This window comes from Stegostoma tigrinum, unplaced genomic scaffold (genome assembly GCF_030684315.1).
Source record: "Stegostoma tigrinum isolate sSteTig4 unplaced genomic scaffold, sSteTig4.hap1 scaffold_572, whole genome shotgun sequence".
Taxonomy (NCBI): Eukaryota; Metazoa; Chordata; class Chondrichthyes; order Orectolobiformes; family Stegostomatidae; genus Stegostoma; species Stegostoma tigrinum.
The window spans coordinates 13024-33024 of record NW_026728508.1 but is presented as its reverse complement, the minus strand read 5'-3'; the positions used below and the strand labels follow the sequence as shown (position 1 = coordinate 33024).

The 20001-nt window shown below is 63.7% G+C and overlaps 2 protein-coding genes across 2 annotated transcripts; both read right to left on the bottom strand.

Annotated features, from left to right (window-relative positions):
- Positions 1-862: 862 nt before the first annotated feature.
- On the bottom strand, positions 863-4676 carry LOC132208935 (putative uncharacterized protein DDB_G0271982; the record flags this gene model as incomplete). Its single annotated transcript, XM_059644209.1, has 3 exons — positions 863-893; positions 937-958; positions 4598-4676. Coding segments are annotated over 3 exons (132 nt in total), but the record flags the coding sequence as incomplete, so codon positions are not given.
- A 13215-nt stretch (positions 4677-17891) lies between these two features.
- On the bottom strand, positions 17892-18822 carry LOC132208936 (putative uncharacterized protein DDB_G0271982; the record flags this gene model as incomplete). Its single annotated transcript, XM_059644210.1, has 2 exons — positions 17892-17990; positions 18769-18822. Coding segments are annotated over 2 exons (153 nt in total), but the record flags the coding sequence as incomplete, so codon positions are not given.
- Between the last annotated feature and the right edge of the window lie 1179 nt (positions 18823-20001).

Below are 20001 nucleotides of genomic sequence, written 5' to 3'. Positions count from 1 at the left end.
TCGTGCGCACTTTCTTGTGCTCTCTCTCTCGTGCTCTCTCTCTCGCTCTCTCACTCTCACGCACTCTCTCTCGTGCGTGTGCTGTGTCTCGCGCTCTCTCTCTCGCGCTCTCTCTCTCGCGCTCTCTCTCTCGCGCTCTCTCTCTCGCGCTCTCTCTCTCGCGCTCTCTCTCCCTCCCTCTCCCTCCCTCTCCCTCGCGCTCGCTCTCTCGCGCGCTCTCTCTCTCTCTCTCGCGCGCTCTCTCTCTCTCTCACGCGCGCTCTCGCTCGCTCTCTCGCTCTCGCTCTCCCGCGCTCGCTCTCTCGGTCTCGCTCGCGCTCTCGCTCTCTCGCACGCTCTCGCTCTCTCGCACGCTCTCTCTCTCTCGCGCGCTCTCTCTCTCTCGCGCGCTCTCTCTCTCTCGCGCGCTCTCTCTCTCGTGCGCTCTCTCTCTCTTGCGCGCTCTCTCTCTCTTGCGCGCGCTCTCTCTCTGTCTCATGCGTGCACTCGCGTGCTCGCCCGCGCTCTCTCTCTCGTGCGTGCGCTCTCTCTCTCTCACTCGCACGCTCTCTCTCTCTCTCTCTCTCGCGCGCGCTCTCTCGGTCTTTCGCGCTCTCTCGGTCTTTCGCGCGCTCTCTTGGTCTTTCGCGCTCTCTCGGTCTTTCGCGCTCTCTCGGTCTTTCGCGCTGTCTCGGTCTCGCGCGCTCTCTCGGTCTCGCGCGCTCTCTCGGTCTCGCATGCTCTCTCTCGCGCTCTCTGTCTCAAGCGTGCGCTCTCTTGCTTGCTCGCTCGCTCTCTCTCGTGCGTGCGCTCTCTCTCTCGCGCTCTCTCTCTCTCATGCGTGCGGTCTCTTGCTCGCTCGCTCTCTCTCTGGCGCGTGCTCTCTCTGTGTCTCTCTCTCTCTCCCTCTCTCTCTCCTTTTCTCTCTCTCTCTCTCTCTCGCTCTGTCCCTCCCACTTGGGCGCTCTCGCGCTCTCTCTCTCTCTCTCTCTCTCTCTCTCTCTCTCTCTCTCTCTCTGGCACGCGCTCTCTCTCTCTCTGGCACGCGCTCTCTCTCTCTGGCACGCGCTCTCTCTCTCTCGTGCGCTCTCTCTCTCTCTCTCGCGCGCACTTTCTCTCTCATGCTCTCTCGCGCACGCTCTCTCTCTCGCGCCCGCTCTCTCTCTCTCTCGCGCCCACTCTCTCTCTCGCGCGCGCCTGCTCTCTCGCGCGCGCCCGCTCTCTCGCGCGCGCCCGCTCTCTCTCGCGCCCGCTCTCTCTCGCGCCCGCTCTCTCTCTCGCGCCCGCTCTCTCTCTCGCGCGTGCGCTCTCCCTCTCGCTATCTCTCGCGCGCGTGCGCTCTCCCTCTCGCTATCTCTCGCGCGCGTGCGCTCTCCCTCTCGCTATCTCTCGCGCGCGTGTGCTCTCCTTCTCGCTATCTCTCTCTCTCTCTCTCTCTCTCTCTCCCCCCCACCCTCTCTCTCTCCCTCTCTCTCTCCCTCTCTCTCTCCCCCTCTCCCTCCCTCTCCCTCCCTCTCCCTCCCTCTCCCTCCCTCTCCCTCCCTCTCCCTCGCGCTCGTTCTCTTGCGCTCTCTCTCTCTCTCCCGCTCTCTCCCGCTCTCTCCCGCTCTCTCCCGCTCTCTCCCGCTCTCTCCCTCGCTCTCCCTCGCTCTCCCTCGCTCACTCGCGCACGCTCTCGCGCTCGCTCGCTCTCTCTCTCGCGCGCGCTCTCTCTCGCGCGCGCTCTCTCTCTCTCGCGCGCGCTCTCTCTCTCTCGCGCGCGGTCTCTCTCTCTCGCGCGCGCTCTCTCTCTCTCGCGCGCTCTCTGTCTCGTGCGTGCACTCGCTTGCTCACTCACGCTCTCTCGTGCGTGCGCTCTCTCTCTCACTCTCACGCGCGCGCTCTCTCTTGCTCTCTCTCTCGCGCGCGCTCTCTCTTGCTCTCTCTCTCGCGCATTCTCTGTCTCTTGTGCTCTCTCTTGCGCTCTCTCTCTCTCACTCGCACGCTCTCACTCTCTCGCACGCTCTCTCGCGCACTCGCTCTCTCTCTCGCGCTCTCTCGGTCTCTCGCGCTCTCTCGGTCTCTCGCGCTCTCTCAGTCTCTCGCGCTCTCTCTCGCGCTCTCTCACTCTCATGCGTGCGCTCTCTTGCTTGCTCGCTCGCTCTCTCTCGTGCGTGCGCTCTCTCTCTCGCGCTCTCTCTCTCATGCGTGCGATCTCTTGCTCGCTCGCTCGCTCGCTCGCGCTCTCTCTCTCGTGCGTGCGCACTTTCTTGTGCTCTCTCTCTTGTGCTCTCTCTCTCGTGCTCTCTCTCTCGCTCTCTCACTCTCACGCACTCTCTCTCGTGCGTGTGCTGTGTCTCGCGCTCTCTCTCTCGCGCTCTCTCGCGCTCTCTCTCTCGCGCTCTCTCTCTCGCGCTCTCTCTCTCGCGCTCTCTCTCTTGCGCTGTCTCGCGCTCTCGCTGTCTCGCGCTCTCGCTCTCTCTCCGCTCTCGCTCTCTCGCGCGCTCTCTCTCTCGTGCCCTCTCTTGCGCGTGCTCTCTCTCCTCTCTCTCTAGCACGCTCTCTCTCTCTCTCTCGCGCTGTCTCTCTCGTGCGTGTGCCGTGTCTCGCGCTCTCTCTCTCGCGCTCTCTCTCTCGCGCTCTCTCTCTCGCGCTCTCTCTCTCTCGCGCTCTCGCTCTCTCCCGCTCTCGCTCTCTCTCCCGCTCTCGCCTTCTCTCCCGCTCTCGCTCTCTCGCGCGCTCTCGCTCTCTCGCGCGCTCTCGCTCTCTCGCGCGCTCTCGCTCTCTCGCGCTCTCTCTCCCTCTCGCGCGCGCTCTCTCTCTCGCGCGCGCTCACTCTCTCTCGTGCGCGCTCACTCTCTCTCGTGCGCGCTCTCTCTCTCTCGTGCGCGCTCTCTCTCTCTCGTGCGCGCGCTCTCTCTCATGCTCTCTCTCTCGTGCTCTCTCTCTCGTGATTCTCTCGCGCGCGTTCTCTCTCTCGCGCGCGTTCTCTCTCTCGCGCGCGTTCTCTCTCTCGCGCGCGTTCTCTCTCTCGCGCGCATTCTCTTGCGTTCTCTCTCTCGCGCTCTCTCTCGTGAGTGCGCTCTCCCTCTTGCTATCTCTCGTGCGCGTGCACTCTCCCTCTCTCTCTCGCTCTCTCTCTCGCTCTCTCTCTCTCTTTCTCTCTCCCCCACCCTCTCTCTCTCCCTCCCTCTCCCTCTCCCTCGCGCTCGCGCTGTCGCGCTCTCGCTCTCTCGCGCTCTCTCGCGCTCTCTCGCGCTCTCTCGCGCTCTCTCCCTCGCTCTCCCTCGCTCTCCCTCGCTCTCCCTCGCTCTCCCTCGCTCTCCCTCGCTCACTCGCTCTCTCGCTCGCGCGCTCGCTCTCTCGCGCGCTCTCTCTCTCTCTTGCGCGAGCTCTCTCGCGCTCTCTCTCTCGCGATCTCTCTCTCGCGAACTCTCTCTCGCGCTCTCTCTCTCTCGCGCTCTCTCTCTCTCGCGCTCCCTCGCGCTCTCTCTCTCTCGCGCGCGCGCTCTCCCTCTTGCTATCTCTGGTGCGCGTGCGCTCTCCCTCTCTCTCTCGCTCTTGCGTGCGCTCTCTCTCTCTTGCGCGCGCTCTCTCTCTCTCTTGCGCGCGCTCTCTCTCTCTCTTGCGCGCACTCTCTCTCTCTTGCGCGCGCTCTCTCTCTCTTGCGCGCGCTCTCTCTCTCTTGCGCGCGCTCTCTCTCTCTTGCGCGCGCTCTCTCTCTCGCGCGCTCTCTCTCTCTGTCTCGTGCGTGCACTCGCTTGCTCGCTCACGCTCTCTCTCGTGCGTGCGCTCTCTCTCTCTCACTCTCTCGCGCGCGCTCTCTCTCTCGCGATCTCTCTCTCGCGATCTCTCTCTTGCGCTCTCTCTCTCTCGCGCTCTCTCTCTCTCGCGCTCCCTCGCGCTCCCTCTCTCGCGCGCTCCCTCTCTCGCGCGCTCCCTCTCTCGCGCGCTCTCTCTCTCGCGCGCGCGCTCTCCCTCTTGCTATCTCTGGTGCGCGTGCGCTCTCCCTCTCTCTCTCGCTCTTGCGCGCGCTCTCTCTCTCTTGCGCGCGCGCTCTCTCTCTCTTGCGCGTGCTCTCTCTCTCTCTTGCGCGCGCTGTCTCTCTCTTGCGCGCGCTCTCTCTCTCGCGCGCTCTCTCTCTCTGTCTCGTGCGTGCACTCGCTTGCTCGCTCACGCTCTCTCTCGTGTGTGCGCTCTCTCTCTCTCACTCTCTCGCGCGCGCTCTCTCTCGCGCTCTCTCTCTCGCGCGTTCTCTGCCTCTTGTGCTCTCTCTCACTCGCACGCTCTCACGCTCTCGCACGCTCTCTCACGCTCTCTCGCGCACTCGCTCTCTCTCTCGCGCTCTCTCGGTCTCTCGCGCTCTCTCGGTCTCGCGCGCTCTCTCGGTCTCGCGCGCTCTCTCGGTCTCGCGCTCTCTCTCTCGCGCTCTCTCACTCTCATGCGTGCGCTCTCTTGCTTGCTTGCTCGCTCTCTCTCGTGCGTGCGCTCTCTCTCTGGCGCTCTCTCTCTCATGCGTGCGATCTCTTGCTCGCTCGCTCGCTCTCTCTCTCGTGCGTGCGCTCTCTCTCTCTGGCACTCTCTCTCTCTCTGGCACTCTCTCTCTCTCTCTCTCTCTCTGGCGCTCTCTCTCTCATGCGTGCGATCTCTTGCTCGCTCGCTCGCTCTCTCTCTCGTGCGTGCGCTCTCTCTCTCTGGCACTCTCTCTCTCTCTGGCTCTCTCTCTCTCTCTCTCTCTCTCTGGCGCTCTCTCTGGCGCTCTCTCTCTCTCTCGCGCGCACTTTCTCTCTTGTGCTCTCTCTCTCGTGCTCTCCCTTTCGCTCTCTCACTCTCACGCATTCTCTCTCGTGCGGGTGCTGGGTCTCGCGCTCTCTCTCTCGCGCTCTCTCGCGCTCTCGCTCTCTCGCGCTCTCGCTCTCTCGCGCTCTCGCTGTCTCGCGCTCTCGCTCTCTCGCGCTCTCGCGCTCTCGCGCTCTCGCTCACTCGCTCTCTCGCTCTCTCGCTCACTCGCTCACTCGCTCTCTCGCTCTCTCGCTCTCTCGCTCTCTCGCTGTCTCGCTGTCTCGCTCTCTCGCTCTCTCGCTCTCTCGCTCTCTCGCTCTCTCGCTCTCTCGCTCACTCGCTCACTCGCTCTCGCGCTCTCGCGCTCTCTCGCTCTCGCGCTCTCTCTCTCGCGCGCCCTCTCTCGCGCGTGCTCTATCTCCTCTCTCTCTAGCACGCTCTCTCTCTCTTGCTCTCTCACTCTCGCGCTGTCTCTCTCCTGCGTGTGCCGTGTCTCGCGCTCTCTCTCTCTCGCGCTCTCTCTCTCTCGCGCTCTCTCTCTCTCGCGCTCGCTCTCTCTTGAGCTCGCTCTCTCTTGAGCTCGCTCTCTCTCGAGCTCGCTCTCTCTCGCGCTCTCTCTCTCGCGCGCGCTCTCTCGTGCTGTCTCTCTCTCGTGCTGTCTCTCTCTCGTGCTGTCTCTCTCTCGTGCTGTCTCTCTCTCGCGCTCTCTCTCTCTCGCGCTCTCTCTCTCTCGCGCTGTCTCTCTCTCGCGCGCACTTTCTCTCTCGTGCTCTCTCTCTCGCACGCGCTCTCTCTCTCGCTATCTCATGCGTTCGCGCGCGCTCTCTCTCGCGCGCACTCTCTCGCGCTCTCTCTCTCTCGCGCTCTCTCTCGTGCGCGCTCTCTCGTGCGCGCTCTCTCTCTCGTGCGCGCTCTCTCTCTCGTGCGCGCTCTCTCTCTCGTGCGCGCTCTCTCTCGCGCGTTCATTCTCTCGTGATCTCTCTCTCGTGATCTCTCTCGTGCGCGCTCTCTCTCTCGTGCGCGCTCTCTCTCTCGTGCGCGCTCTCTCTCTCTCGCGCGCTCTCTCTCGCGCGTTCATTCTCTCGTGATCTCTCTCTCGTGATCTCTCTCGCGCGCGTTCTCTCTCTCGCGCGCGTTCTCTCTCTCGCGCGCGTTCTCTCTCTCGCGCGCGTTCTCTCTCTCGTGCGCATTCTCTCTGTAGCGCGCGTTCTCTTGCGCTCTCTCTCGTGCGTTCGCTCTCCCTCTTGCTATCTCTCGTGCGCGTGCACTCTCCCTCTCTCTCTCGCTCTCTCTCTCTCTCTCTCTCTCTCTTTCTCTCTCCCCCACCCTCTCTCTCTCCCTCCCTCTCCCTCGCGCTCGCTGTCTCGCGCTCTCTCTCTCTCTCGCGCTCTCTCTCTCTCTCGCGCTCTCTCTCTCTCTCTGCGCTCTCTCTCTCTCTCCCGCTCTCTCCCACTCCCTCCCTCGCTCTCGTTCGCGCACTCGCTCTCTCGCGCTCGCGCTCTCGTTCTCGCTCACGCTCTCGCTCTCTTCCGCGCTCTTGCTCTCTCGCGCTCTCTCTCGCGTTCGCGCTCTCTCTCTCGCGCTCGCGCTCTCGCTCTCGTTCGCGCTCTCTCTCTCTCGCGCTCTCTCTCTCTCGCGCTCTCGCTCTCGTTCGCGCTCTCTCTCTCTCGCGCTCTCTCTCGCGCTCTCTCTCTCTCGCGCTCTCTCTCTCTCGCGCTCTCTCTCTCGCGCTCTCTCTCTCTCGCGTGCACTTTCTCTCTTGTGCTCTCTCTCTCGTGCTCTCCCTTTCGCTCTCTCACTCTCACGCATTCTCTCTTGTGCGGGTGCTGTGTCTCGCGCTCTCTCTCTCGCGCTGTCTCGCGCTCTCGCTCTCTCGCACTCTCGCGCTCTCGCTGTCTCGCGCTCTCGCTGTCTCGCGCTCTCGCTGTCTCGCGCTCTCGCTGTCTCGCTCTCTCGCGCTCTCGCGCTCTCGCTCTCTCGCTCACTCGCTCACTCGCTCTTTCGCTGTCTCGCTCTCTCGCTGTCTCGCTCTCTCGCTGTCTCGCTCTCTCGCTGTCTCGCTCTCTCGCCCTCTCGCTCTCTCGCGCTCTCGCTCTCTCGCGCGCCCTCTCTCGCGCGTGCTCTCTCTCCTCTCTCTCTAGCACGCTCTCTCTCTCTTGCTCTCTCACTCTCGTGCTGTCTCTCTCCTGCGTGTGCCGTGTCTCGCGCTCTCTCTCTCTCGCGCTCTCTCTCTCTCGCGCTCTCTCTCTCTCGCGCTCGCTCTCTCTCGAGCTTGCTCTCTCTCGCGCTCTCTCTCTCGCGCGCGCTCTCTCGTGCTGTCTCTCTCTCGCGCTCTATCTCTCTCGCGCTGTCTCTCTCTCGCGCGCACTTTCTCTCTCGTGCTCTCTCTCTCGCTCTCTCTCTCGCACGCGCTCTCTCTCTCGCTATCTCATGCGTTCGCGCGCGCTCTCTCTCTCGCGCGCACTCTCTCGCGCTCTCTCTCTCGCGCTCTCTCTCGTGCGCGCTCTCTCTCTCTAGCACGCTCTCTCTCTCTTGCTCTCTCACTCTCGCGCTGTCTCTCTCCTGCGTGTGCCGTGTCTCGCGCTCTCTCTCTCTCGCGCTCTCTCTCTCTCGCGCTCTCTCTCTCTCGCGCTCGCTGTCTCTCGCGCTCGCTGTCTCTCGAGCTCGCTCTCTCTCGAGCTCGCTCTCTCTCGAGCTCGCTCTCTCTCGCGCTCTCTCTCTCTCGCGCGCGCTCTCTCGTGCTGTCTCTCTCTCGTGCTGTCTCTCTCTCGCGCTCTCTCTCTCTCGCGCTCTCTCTCTCTCGCGCTGTCTCTCTCTCGCGCGCACTTTCTCTCTCGTGCTCTCTCTCTCGCACGCGCTCTCTCTCTCGCTATCTCATGCGTTCGCGCGTGCTCTCTCTCGCGCGCACTCTCTCGCGCTCTCTCTCTCTCGCGCTCTCTCTCGTGCGCGCTCTCTCTCTCGTGCGCGCTCTCTCTCTCGTGCGCGCTCTCTCTCTCGTGCGCGCTCTCTCTCTCGTGCGCGCTCTCTCTCGCGCGCTCTCTCTCGCGCGTTCATTCTCTCGTGATCTCTCTCTCGTGATCTCTCTCGTGCGCGCTCTCTCTCTCGTGCGCGCTCTCTCTCTCGTGCGCGCTCTCTCTCTCGTGCGCGCTCTCTCTCTCTCGCGCGCTCTCTCTCGCGCGCTCTCTCTCGCGCGTTCATTCTCTCGTGATCTCTCTCTCGTGATCTCTCTCGCGCGCGTTCTCTCTCTCGCGCGCGTTCTCTCTCTCGCGCGCGTTCTCTCTCTCGTGCGCATTCTCTCTGTAGCGCGCGTTCTCTTGCGCTCTCTCTCGTGCGTTCGCTCTCCCTCTTGCTATCTCTCGTGCGCGTGCACTCTCCCTCTCTCTCTCGCTCTCTCTCTCTCTCTCTCTCTCTTTCTCTCTCCCCCACCCTCTCTCTCTCCCTCCCTCTCCCTCGCGCTCGCTGTCTCGCGCTCTCTCTCTCTCTCGCGCTCTCTCTCTCTCTCTCGCGCTCTCTCTCTCTCTCGCGCTCTCTCTCTCTCTCCCGCTCTCTCCCACTCCCTCCCTCGCTCTCGTTCGCGCACTCGCTCTCTCGCGCTCGCGCTCTCGTTCTCGCTCACGCTCTCGCTCTCTTCCGCGCTCTTGCTCTCTCGCGCTCTCTCTCGCGTTCGCGCTCTCTCTCTCGCGCTCGCGCTCTCGCTCTCGTTCGCGCTCTCGCTCTCGTTCGCGCTCTCTCTCTCGCGCTCTCTCTCTCTCGCGCTCTCGCTCTCGTTCGCGCGCTCTCTCTCTCGCGCTCTCTCTCTCTCGCGCTCTCTCTCTCTCGCGCTCTCTCTCTCTCGCGCTCTCTCTCTCTTGCGCTCTCTCTCTCGCGCTCTCTCTCTCTCGCGTGCACTTTCTCTCTTGTGCTCTCTCTCTCGTGCTCTCCCTTTCGCTCTCTCACTCTCACGCATTCTCTCTTGTGCGGGTGCTGTGTCTCGCGCTCTCTCTCTCGCGCTGTCTCGCGCTCTCGCTGTCTCGCGCTCTCGCTGTCTCGCGCTCTCGCTGTCTCGCGCTCTCGCTGTCTCGCTCTCTCGCGCTCTCGCGCTCTCGCTCTCTCGCTCACTCGCTCACTCGCTCTTTCGCTGTCTCGCTCTCTCGCTCTCTCGCTCTCTCGCTGTCTCGCTCTCTCGCTGTCTCGCTCTCTCGCTCTCTCGCTGTCTCGCTCTCTCGCTCTCTCGCTCTCTCGCTCTCTCGCTCTCTCGCCCTCTCGCTCTCTCGCGCTCTCGCTCTCTCGCGCGCCCTCTCTCGCGCGTGCTCTCTCTCCTCTCTCTCTAGCACGCTCTCTCTCTCTTGCTCTCTCACTCTCGTGCTGTCTCTCTCCTGCGTGTGCCGTGTCTCGCGCTCTCTCTCTCTCGCGCTCTCTCTCTCTCGCGCTCTCTCTCTCTCGCGCTCGCTCTCTCTCGCGCTCGCTCTCTCTCGAGCTCGCTCTCTCTCGCGCTCTCTCTCTCGCGCGCGCTCTCTCGTGCTGTCTCTCTCTCGCGCTCTATCTCTCTCGCGCTGTCTCTCTCTCGCGCGCACTTTCTCTCTCGTGCTCTCTCTCTCGCACACGCTCTCTCTCTCGCTATCTCATGCGTTCGCGCGCGCTCTCTCTCTCGCGCGCACTCTCTCGCGCTCTCTCTCTCTCGCGCTCTCTCTCTCTCGCGCTCTCTCTCTCGTGCGTGCTCTCTCTCTCGTGCGTGCTCTCTCTCTCGTGCGCGCTCTCTCTCTCGTGCGCGCTCTCTCGCGCGTACATTCTCTCTCGTGCTCTCTCTCTCGTGCTCTCTCTCTCGTGCTCTCTCTCTCGTGATCTCTCTTGCGCGCGTTCTCTCTCTTGCGCGCGTTCTCTCTCTTGCGCGCGTTCTCTCTCTTGCGCGCGTTCTCTCTCGCGCGCGTTCTCTCTGTCGCGCGCGTTCTCTTGCGCTCTCTCTCGCGCTCTCTCTCGTGCGTGCGCTCTCCCTCTTGTTATCTCTCGTGCGCGTGCACTCTCCCTCTCTCTCTCGCGCTCTCTCTCTCTCTCTCTCTCTTTCTCTCTCCCCCACCCTCTCTCTCTCCCTCCCTCTCCCTCGCGCTCGCTCTCTCGCGCTCTCTCTCTCTCTCTCGCGCTCTCTCTCTCTCTCTCGCGCTCTCTCTCTCTCTCTCCCGCTCTCTCCCGCTCTCTCCCGCTCTCTCCCGCTCTCTCCCGCTCTCTCCCGCTCCCTCCCTCGCTCTCGTTCGCGCGCTCGCTCTCTCGCGCTCGCTCTCTCGCGCTCGCTCGCGCTCTCGCTCTCTTCCGCGCTCTCGCTCTCTTCCGCGCTCTCGCTCTCTTCCGCGCTCTCGCTCTCTTCCGCGCTCTCGCTCTCTCGTGCTCTCTCTCTCGCGCTCGCGCTCTCGCTCTCGTTCGCGCTCTCGCTCTCGTTCGCGCTCTCGCTCTCGTTCGCGCTCTCTCTCTCGCGCTCTCTCTCTCGCGCTCTCTCTCTCGCGCTCTCTCTCTCGCGCTCTCTCTCTCGCGCGCACTTTCTCTCTTGTGCTCTCTCTCTCGTGCTCTCCCTTTCGCTCTCTCACTCTCACGCATTCTCTCTCATGCGGGTGCTGTGTCTCGCGCTCTCTCTCTCGCGCTCTCTCTCTCGCGCTCTCTCTCTCGCGCTCTCTCTCTCGCGCTCTCTCTCTCGCGCTCTCTCTCTCGCGCGCCCTCTCTCGCGCTCTCTCTCTCGCGCGCCCTCTCTCGCGCGCCCTCTCTCGCGCGCCCTCTCTCGCGCGCCCTCTCTCGCGCGCCCTCTCTCGCGCGCCCTCTCTCGCGCGCCCTCTCTCGCGCGCGCTCTCTCGCGCGTGCTCTCTCTCCTCTCTCTCTAGCACGCTCTCTCTCTCTTGCTCTCTCACTCTCGCGCTGTCTCTCTCCTGCGTGTGCCGTGTCTCGCGCTCTCTCTCTCTCGCGCTCTCTCTCTCTCGCGCTCTCTCTGTCTCGCGCTCTCTCTGTCTCGCGCTCTCTCTCTCGCGCGCTCTCTCTCTCGCGCTCTCTCTCTCGCGCTCGCTCTCTCTCGCGCTCGCTCTCTCTCTCGCTCTCTCTCACGCTCTCTCTCTCGCGCTGTCTCACGCTCTCTTGCGCTCTCGCGCTCTCGCGCTCTCGCGCTCTCGCTCTCTCGCTCTCTCGCTCTCTCGCTGTCTCGCTGTCTCGCTGTCTCGCTCTCTCGCGCTCTCGCGCTCTCGCTCTCTCGCGCTCTCTCTCTCGCGCGCCCTCTCTCGCGCGTGCTCTCTCTCCTCTCTCTCTAGCACGCTCTCTCTCTCTTGCTCTCTCACTCTCGTGCTGTCTCTCTCCTGCGTGTGCCGTGTCTCGCGCCCTCTCTCTCTCGCGCCCTCTCTCTCTCGCGCTCTATCTCTCTCGCGCTCTATCTCTCTCGCGCTCTATCTCTCTCGCGCTCTATCTCTCTCGCGCTCTATCTCTCTCGCGCTGTCTCTCTCTCGCGCTGTCTCTCTCTCGCGCTGTCTCTCTCTCGCGCGCACTTTCTCTCTCGTGCTCTCTCTCTCGCTCTCTCTCACACGCGCTCTCTCTCTCGCTATCTCATGCATTCGCGCGCGCTCTCTCTCTCGCGCACACTCTCTCGCGCTCTCTCTCTCGCGCTCTCTCTCTCTCGCGCTCTCTCTCTCTCTCGCGCTCTCTCTCTCTCTCTCGCGCTCTCTCTCTCTCTCGCGCTCTCTCTCTCGTGCGCGCTCTCTGTCTCGTGCGCGCTCTCTCTCTCGCGCGCCCTCTCTCGCGCGTGCTCTCTCTCCTCTCTCTCTAGCACGCTCTCTCTCTCTTGCTCTCTCACTCTCGTGCTGTCTCTCTCCTGCGTGTGCCGTGTCTCGCGCTCTCTCTCTCGCGCTCTCTCTCTCGTGCTCTCTCTCTCTCGCGCTCTCTCTCTCTCGCGCTCTCTCTCTCTGGAGCTCTCTCTCTCTCGAGCTCGCTCTCTCTCGAGCTCGCTCTCTCTCGCGCTCGCTCTCTCTCGAGCTCGCTCTCTCTCGCGCTCTATCTCTCTCGCGCTGTCTCTCTCTCGCGCGCACTTTCTCTCTCGTGCTCTCTCTCTCGCTCTCTCTCTCGCACGCGCTCTCTCTCTCGCTATCTCATGCGTTCGCGCGCGCTCTCTCTCTTGCGCGCACTCTCTCGCGCTCTCTCTCTCTCGCGCTCTCTCTCTCTCGCGCTCTCTCTCTCGTGCGTGCTCTCTCTCTCGTGCGTGCTCTCTCTCTCGTGCGGGCTCTCTCTCTCGTGCGGGCTCTCTCTCTCGTGCGGGCTCTCTCTCGTGCGCGCTCTCTCTCTCGTGCGCGCTCTCTCTCTCGTGCGCGCTCTCTCTCTCGTGCGCGCTCTCTCTCTCGTGCGCGCTCTCTCTCTCGTGCGCGCTCTCCTCGCGCGTACATTCTCTCTCGTGCTCTCTCTCTCGTGATCTCTCTTGCGTGCGTTCTCTCTCTTGCGCGCTTTCTCTCTCTTGCGCGCTTTCTCTCTCTTGCGCGCGTTCTCTCTCTTGCGCGCGTTCTCTCTCTTGCGCGCGTTCTCTCTCGCGCGCGTTCTCTCTGTCGCGCGCGTTCTCTTGCGCTCTCTCTCGCGCTCTCTCTCGTGCGTGCGCTCTCCCTCTTGTTATCTCTCGTGCGCGTGCACTCTCCCTCTCTCTCTCCCTCTCTCTCTCGCTCTCTCTCTCTCTCTCTCTCTTTCTCTCTCCCCCACCCTCTCTCTCTCCCTCCCTCTCCCTCGCGCTCGCTCTCTCGCGCTCTCTCTCTCTCTCCGCGCTCTCTCTCTCTCTCTCGCGCTCACTCTCTCTCTCTCGCGCTCTCTCTCTCTCTCTCTCCCGCTCTCTCCCGCTCTCTCCCGCTCTCTCCCGCTCTCTCCCGCTCTCTCCTGCTCTCTCCCGCTCTCTCCCGCTCCCTCCCTCGCTCTCGTTCGCGCGCTCGCTCTCTCGCGCTCGCTCTCTCGCGCTCGCTCTCTCGCGCTCGCTCGCGCTCTTCGCTCTCTTCTGCGCTCTCGCTCTCTCGTGCTCTCTCTCTCGCGCTTGCGCTCTCGCTCTCGTTCGCGCTCTCGCTCTCGTTCGCGCTCTCGCTCTCGTTCGCGCTCTCTCTCTCGCGCTCTCTCTCTCGCGCTCTCTCTCTCGCGCTCTCTCTCTCGCGCTCTCTCTCTCGCGCGCACTTTCTCTCTTGTGCTCTCTCTCTCGTGCTCTCCCTTTCGCTCTCTCACTCTCACGCATTCTCTCTCATGCGGGTGCTGTGTCTCGCGCTCTCTCTCTCGCGCTCTCTCTCTCGCGCTCTCTCTCTCGCGCTCTCTCTCTCGCGCTCTCTCTCTCGCGCTCTCTCTCTCGCGCGCCCTCTCTCGCGCGTGCTCTCTCTCCTCTCTCTCTTGCTCTCTCACTCTCGCGCTGTCTCTCTCCTGCGTGTGCCGTGTCTCGCGCTCTCTCTCTCTCGCGCTCTCTCTCTCTCGCGCTCTCTCTCTCGCGCGCTCTCTCTCTCGCGCGCTCTCTCTCTCGCGCTCTCTCTCTCTCGCGCTCTCTCTCGCGCTCGCTCTCTCTCGCGCTCGCTCTCTCTCGCGCTCGCTCTCTCTCGCGCTCGCTCTCTCTCGCGCTGTCTCACGCTCTCTCGCGCTCTCGCTCTCTCGCTCTCTCGCTCTCTCGCTCTCTCGCTGTCTCGCTGTCTCGCTCTCTCGCTCTCTCGCTCTCTCGCTGTCTCGCTCTCTCGCTCTCTCGCTCTTTCGCGCTCTCGCCCTCTCTCGCGCTCTCGCGCTCTCGCGCTCTCGCGCTCTCGCTCTCTCGCTCTCTCGCTCTCTCGCTCTCTCGCTCTCTCGCGCTCTCGCGCTCTCGCTCTCTCGCGCTCTCGCTCTCTCGCGCGTGCTCTCTCTCCTCTCTCTCTAGCACGCTCTCTCTCTCTTGCTCTCTCACTCTCGTGCTGTCTCTCTCCTGCGTGTGCCGTGTCTCGCGCCCTCTCTCTCTCGCGCTCTCTCTCTCTCGCGCTCTCTCGAGCTCGCTCTCTCTCGCGCTCTCTCTCTCTCTCTCTCTCTCTCTCGCGCTCTCTCTCTCTCTCGCGCTCTCTCGAGCTCGCTCTCTCTCGCGCTCGCTCTCTCTCGCGCTCTCTCTCTCGCGCTCTATCTCTCTCGCGCTCTATCTCTCTCGCGCTCTATCTCTCTCGCGCTGTCTCTCTCTCGCGCGCACTTTCTCTCTCGTGCTCTCTCTCTCACACGCACGCGCTCTCTCGCTATCTCATGCATTCGCACGCGCTCTCTCTCTCGCGCACACTCTCGCGCTCTCTCTCTCTCGTGCTCTCTCTCTCTCGCGCTCTCTGTCTCGTGCGCGCTCTCTGTCTCGTGCGCGCTCTCTGTCTCGTGCGCGCTCTCTCTCTCGTGCGCGCTCTCTCTCTCGTGCGCGCTCTCTCTCGTGCGCGCTCTCTCTCTCGCGCGTACATTCTCTCTCGTGCTCTCTCTCTCGTGATCTCTCTCGCGCGCGTTCTCTCTCTCGCGCGCGTTCTCTCTCTCGCGCGCGTTCTCTCTCTCGCGCGCGTTCTCTCTCTCGCGCGCGTTCTCTCTGTCGCGCGCGTTCTCTTGCGCTCTCTCTCGCGCTCTCTCTCGTGCGTGCGCTCTCCCTCTTGCTATCTCTCGTGCGCGTGCACTCTCCCTCTCTCTCTCGCTCTCTCTCTCTCTCTCTTTCTCTCTCCCCCACCCTCTCTCTCTCCCTCCCTCTCTCTCTCTCCCTCGCGCTCGCTCTCTCGCGCTCTCTCGCGCTCTCTCTCTCTCTCGCGCTCTCTCTCTCGCGCTCTCTCTCTCTCTCTCTCTCCCGCTCTCTCTCTCTCTCTCTCTCTCCCCGCTCTCTCTCTCTCTCCCGCTCTCTCCCGCTCTCTCCCGCTCTCTCCCGCTCTCTCCCGCTCCCTCCCTCGCTCTCGTTCACTCTCTCTCTCTCTCGCTCTCTCTCTCTCGCTCTCTCTCTCGCGCTCTCTCTCTCGCGCTCTGCGCTCTCTCTCTCGCGCTCGCGCTCTCTCTCTCGCGCTCGCGCTCTCGCTCTCGTTCGCGCTCTCGCTCTCTCGCGCTCTCTCTCGCGCGCTGTCTCTCTCTCGCGCTCTCTCTCTCTCGCGCTCTCTCTCTCTCGCGCTCTCTCTCTCGCGCTCTCTCTCTCGCGCTCTCTCTCTCGCGCGCACTTTCTCTCGTGCTGTCTCTCTCGTGCTCTCCCTTTCGCTCTCTCACTCTCACGCATTCTCTCTCGCGCTCTCTCTCTCGCGCTCTCTCTCTCGCGCTCTCTCTCTCGCGCTCTCTCTCTCGCGCTCTCTCTCTCGCGCGCCCTCTCTCGCGCGCCCCTCTCTCGCGCGCGCCTCTCTCGCGCGTGCTCTCTCTCCTCTCTCTCTAGCACGCTCTCTCTCTCCTGCTCTCTCACTCTCGCACTGTCTCTCTCCTGCGTGTGCCGTGTCTCGCGCTCTCTCTCCTCTCTCGCGCTCTCTCTCTCTCGCGCTCTCTCTCTCTCGCGCTCTCTCTCTCTCGCGCTCTCTCTCTCTCGCGCTCTCTCTCTCTCGAGCTCGCTCTCTCTCGCACTCTCTCTCTCGCTCTCTCGCTCTCTCGTGCTGTCTCTCTCTCGCTGTCTCGCTCTCTCGCTCTCTCGCTCTCTCGCTCTCTCGCTCTCTCGCTCTCTCGCTCTTTCGCGCTCTCGCCCTCTCTCGCGCTCTCGCGCTCTCGCGCTCTCGCGCTCTCGCGCTCTCGCTCTCTCGCGCTCTCGCTCATCCTCTCGCGCTCTCTCTCTCGCGCGTGCTCTCTCTCCTCTCTCTCTAGCACGCTCTCTCTCTCTTGCTCTCTCACTCTCGTGCTGTCTCTCTCCTGCGTGTGCCGTGTCTCGCGCCCTCTCTCTCTCGCGCTCTCTCTCTCTCTCTCTCTCTCTCTCTCTCTCTCGCGCTCTCTCTCTCTCTCGCGCTCTCTCGAGCTCGCTCTCTCTCGCGCTCGCTCTCTCTCGCGCTCTCTCTCTCGCGCGTGCTCTCTCGCGCTCTATCTCTCTCGCGCTCTATCTCTCTCGCGCTCTATCTCTCTCGCGCTCTATCTATCTCGCGCTGTCTCTCTCTCGCGCGCACTTTCTCTCTCGTGCTCTCTCTCTCACACGCACGCGCTCTCTCGCTATCTCATGCATTCGCACGCGCTCTCTCTCTCGCGCACACACTCTCGCGCTCTCTCTCTCTCGCGCTCTCTCTCTCTCGCGCTCTCTGTCTCGTGCGCGCTCTCTGTCTCGTGCGCGCTCTCTGTCTCGTGCGCGCTATCTCTCTCGTGCGCGCTCTCTCTCTCGTGCGCGCTCTCTGTCTCGTGCGCGCTCTCTGTCTCGTGCGCGCTCTCTCTCCTCGTGCGCGCTCTCTCTCTCGTGCGCGCTCTCTCTCTCGTGCGCGCTCTCTCTCTCGCGCGTACATTCTCTCTCGTGCTCTCTCTCTCGTGATCTCTCTCGCGCGCGTTCTCTCTCTCGCGCGCGTTCTCTCTCTCGCGCGCGTTCTCTCTCTCGCGCGCGTTCTCTCTCTCGCGCGCGTTCTCTCTCTCGCGCGCGTTCTCTTGCGCTCTCTCTCTCGCGCTCTCTCTCGTGCGTGCGCTCTCCCTCTTGCTATCTCTCGTGCGCGTGCACTCTCCCTCTCTCTCTCGCTCTCTCTCTCTCTCTCTTCTCTCTCCCCCACCCTCTCTCTCTCCCTCCCTCTCTCTCTCTCCCTCGCGCTCGCTCTCTCGCGCTCTCTCGCGCTCTCTCGCGCTCTCTCTCTCTCTCGCGCTCTCTCTCTCTCTCGCGCTCTCTCTCTCTCTCTCCCCGCTCTCTCCCGCTCTCTCCCGCTCTCTCTCCCGCTCTCTCCCCCGCTCTCTCCCGCTCTCTCCCGCTCTCTCCCGCTCCCTCCCTCGCTCTCGTTCACTCGCTCTCTCTCTCGCTCTCTCTCTCGCGCTCTCTCTCTCGCGCTCGCGCTCTCTCTCTCGCGCTCGCGCTCTCTCGCGCTCGCGCCTCTCTCGCGCTCGCGCTCGCGCTCTCGCTCTCGTTCGCGCTCTCGCTCTCCTCGCGCTCTCGCTCTCGCGCGCTCTCTCTCTCTCGCGCTCTCTCTCTCTCGCGCTCTCTCTCTCTCGCGCTCTCTCTCTCTCGCGCTCTCTCTCGCGCGCAACTTTCTCTCGTGCTCTCTCTCTCGTGCTCTCCCTTTCGCTCTCTCACTCTCACGCATTCTCTCTCGTGCGGGTGCTCTCTCTCGCGCTCTCTCTCTCGCGCTCTCTCTCTCGCGCGCCCTCTCTCGCGCGTGCTCTCTCTCCTCTCTCTCTAGCACGCTCTCTCTCTCTTGCTCTCTCACTCTCGCACTGTCTCTCTCCTGCGTGTGCCGTGTCTCGCGCTCTCTCTCTCTCGCCGCTCTCTCTCTCTCGCGCTCTCTCTCTCTCGAGCTCGCTCTCTCTCGCACTCTCTCTCTCGCGCGCGCTCTCCTCGTGCTGTCTCTCTCTCGTGCTCTCTCTCTCGCATGCGCTCTCTCTCTCGCTATCTCATGCGTTCGCGCGCGCTCTCTCTCGCGCGCACTCTCTCGTGCTCTCTCTCTCTCGCGCTCTCTCTCTCGTGCGCGCTCTCGCTCTCTCGCGCGCTCTCTCTCGCGCGTTCATTCTCTCTCGTGCTCTCTCTCTCGTGATCTCTCTCGCGCGCGTTCTCTCTCTCGCGCGCGTTCTCTCTCTCGCGCGCGTTCTCTCTCTCCGCGCGCGTTCTCTCTCTCGCGCGCGTTCTCTCTGTCGCGCGCGTTCTCTTGCACTCTCTCTCGCGCTCTCTCTCGTGCGTGCGCTCTCCCTGTTGCTATCTCTCGTGCGCGTGCACTCTCCCTCTCTCTCTCGCTCTCTCTCTCTCTCTCTCTCTCTTTCTCTCTCCCCCACCTCTCTCTCTCCCTCCCTCTCCCTCGCGCTCGCTGTCTCGCGCTCTCTCTCTCTCGCGCTCTCTCTCTCTCTCGCGCTCTCTCTCTCTCCCGCTCTCTCCCGCTCTCCCGCTCTCTCCCGCTCCCTCCCTCGCTCTCGTTCGCAGCGCTCGCTCTCTCGCGCTCGCTCTCTCGCGCTCGCTCTCTCGCGCTCGCTCTCTCGCGCTCGCGCTCTCGCTCTCTTCCGCGCTCTTGCTCTCTCGCGCTCTCTCTCGCGTTCGCGCTCTCTCTCTCGCACTCGCACTCTCGCTCTCGTTCGCGCTCGCTCTCGTTCGCGCTCGCTCTCGTTCGCGCTCTCTCTCTCTCGCGCTCTCTCTCTCTCGCGCTCTCTCTCTCTCGCGCTCTCTCTCTCTCGCGCTCTCTCTCTCTCGCGCTCTCTCTCTCTCGCTCTCTCTCTCTCGCGCGCACTTTCTCTCTTGTGCTCTCTCTCTCGTGCTCTCCCTTTCGCTCTCTCACTCTCACGCATTCTCTCTTGTGCGGGTGCTGTGTCTCGCGCTCTCACTCTCGCGCTCTCACTCTCGCGCCTCTCTCTCTCGCGCTCTCTCTCTCGCGCTCTCGCTGTCCTCGCGCTCTCGCTCACTCGCTCTCTCGCTGTCTCGCGCTCTCGCGCTCTCGCGCTCTCGCTCACTTCGCTCCCCTCGCTCTCTCGCTCTCTCGCTCTCTTCGCTCACTCGCTCTTTCGCTCTCTCGCTCACTCGCTCTCTACTCGCTCTCTCGCTCTCTCTCGCTCTCTCGCTCTCTCGCTCTCTCGCTCTCTCGCTCTCTTGCTCTCTCGCTCTCTCGCTGTCTCGCTCTCTCGCGCTCTCGCGCTCTCTCGCGCTCTCTCGCGCGCTCGCGCTCTCTCGCGCTCTCTCTCTCGCGCTCCTCTCTCTCCGCGCTCTCTCTCTCTCGCGCGCACTTTCTCTCTTGTGCTCTCTCTCTCGTGCTCTCCCTTTCGCTCTCTCACTGTCACGCATTCTCTCTTGTGCGGGTGCTGTGTCTCGCGCTCTCTCTCTCGCGCTCTCGCTCTCTCGCGCTCTCGCTCTCTCGCTCTCTCGCTCTCTCGCTCTCTCGCGCTCTCGCTGTCTCGCTCTCTCGCGCTCCTCGCTCTCGCGCTCTCGCGCTCTCGCGCCTCTCGCTCTCTCGCTCTCTCGCTCTCTTGCTCTCTCGCTCTCTCGCGCTCTCGCGCTCTCTCGCGCTCTCCTCGCGCTCGCGCTCTCTCGCGCTCTCTCTCTCGCGCTCTCTCTCTCTCGCGCGCACTTTCTCTCTTGTGCTCTCTCTCTCGTGCTCTCCCTTTCGCTCTCTCACTGTCACGCATTCTCTCTTGTGCGGGGTGCTGTGTCTCGCGCTCTCTCTCTCGCGCTCTCGCTCTCTCGCGCTCTCGCTCTCTCGCTCTCTCGCGCTCTCTCGCGCTCTCGCGCTCTCGCGCCGCTCTCGCGCTCTCGCTGTCTCGCTCTCTCGCGCTCTCGCTCTCGCGCTCTCGCGCTCTCGCGCTCTCGCGCTCTCGCTCTCTCGCTCTCTCGCTGTCTCGCTCTCTCGCGCTCTCGCGCTCTCTCGCTCTCTCGCGCTCTCTCTCTCGCGCGCCCTCTCTCGCGCGTGCTCTCTCTCCTCTCTCTCTAGCACGCTCTCTCTCTCTTGCTCTCTCACTCTCGCGCTGTCTCTCTCCGTGTGCTGTGTCTCGCGCTCTCTCTCTCTCGCGCTCTCTCTCTCTCTCTCGCGCCTCTCTCTCTCTCGAGCTCGCTCTCTCTCTCTCGAGCTCGCTCTCTCTTGAGCTCGCTCTCTCTTGAGCTCGTTCTCTCTCGCGCTGTCTCTCTCGCGCTGTCTCTCTCGCGCGCGCTCTCTCGTGCTGTCTCTCTCGCGCTCTCTCTCTCGCGCTGTCTCTCTCTCGCGCGCACTTTCTCTCTCGTGCTCTCTCTCTCGCTCACTCTCTCTCTCGCGCTCTCTCTCTCTCGCGCTCTCTCTCTCGCGCGCTCTCTCTCTCGCGCTCTCTCTCTCTCGCGCTCTCCTCTCTCTCGCGCTCTCTCTCGCGCTCGCTCTCTCTCGCGCTCGCTCTCTCTCGAACTCGCTCTCTCTCGAGCTCGCTCTCTCTCGCGCTCGCTCTCTCTCGCGCTCTCTCTCTCGCGCTGTCTCACGCTCTCTCGCGCTCTCTCGCTCTCTCGCTCTCTCGCTCTCTCGCTGTCTCGCTCTCTCGCTCTCTCGCTCTCTCGCTCTTTCGCGCTCTCGCCCTCTCTCGCGCTCTCGCGCTCTCGCTCTCTCGCGCTCTCGCGCTCTCGCGCTCTCGCTCTCTCGCTCTCTCGCTCTCTCGCTCTCTCGCGCTCTCGCTCTCTCGCGCTCTCGCTCTCTCGCGCTCTCTCTCTCGCGCGTGCTCTCTCTCCTCTCTCTCTAGCACGCTCTCTCTCTCTTGCTCTCTCACTCT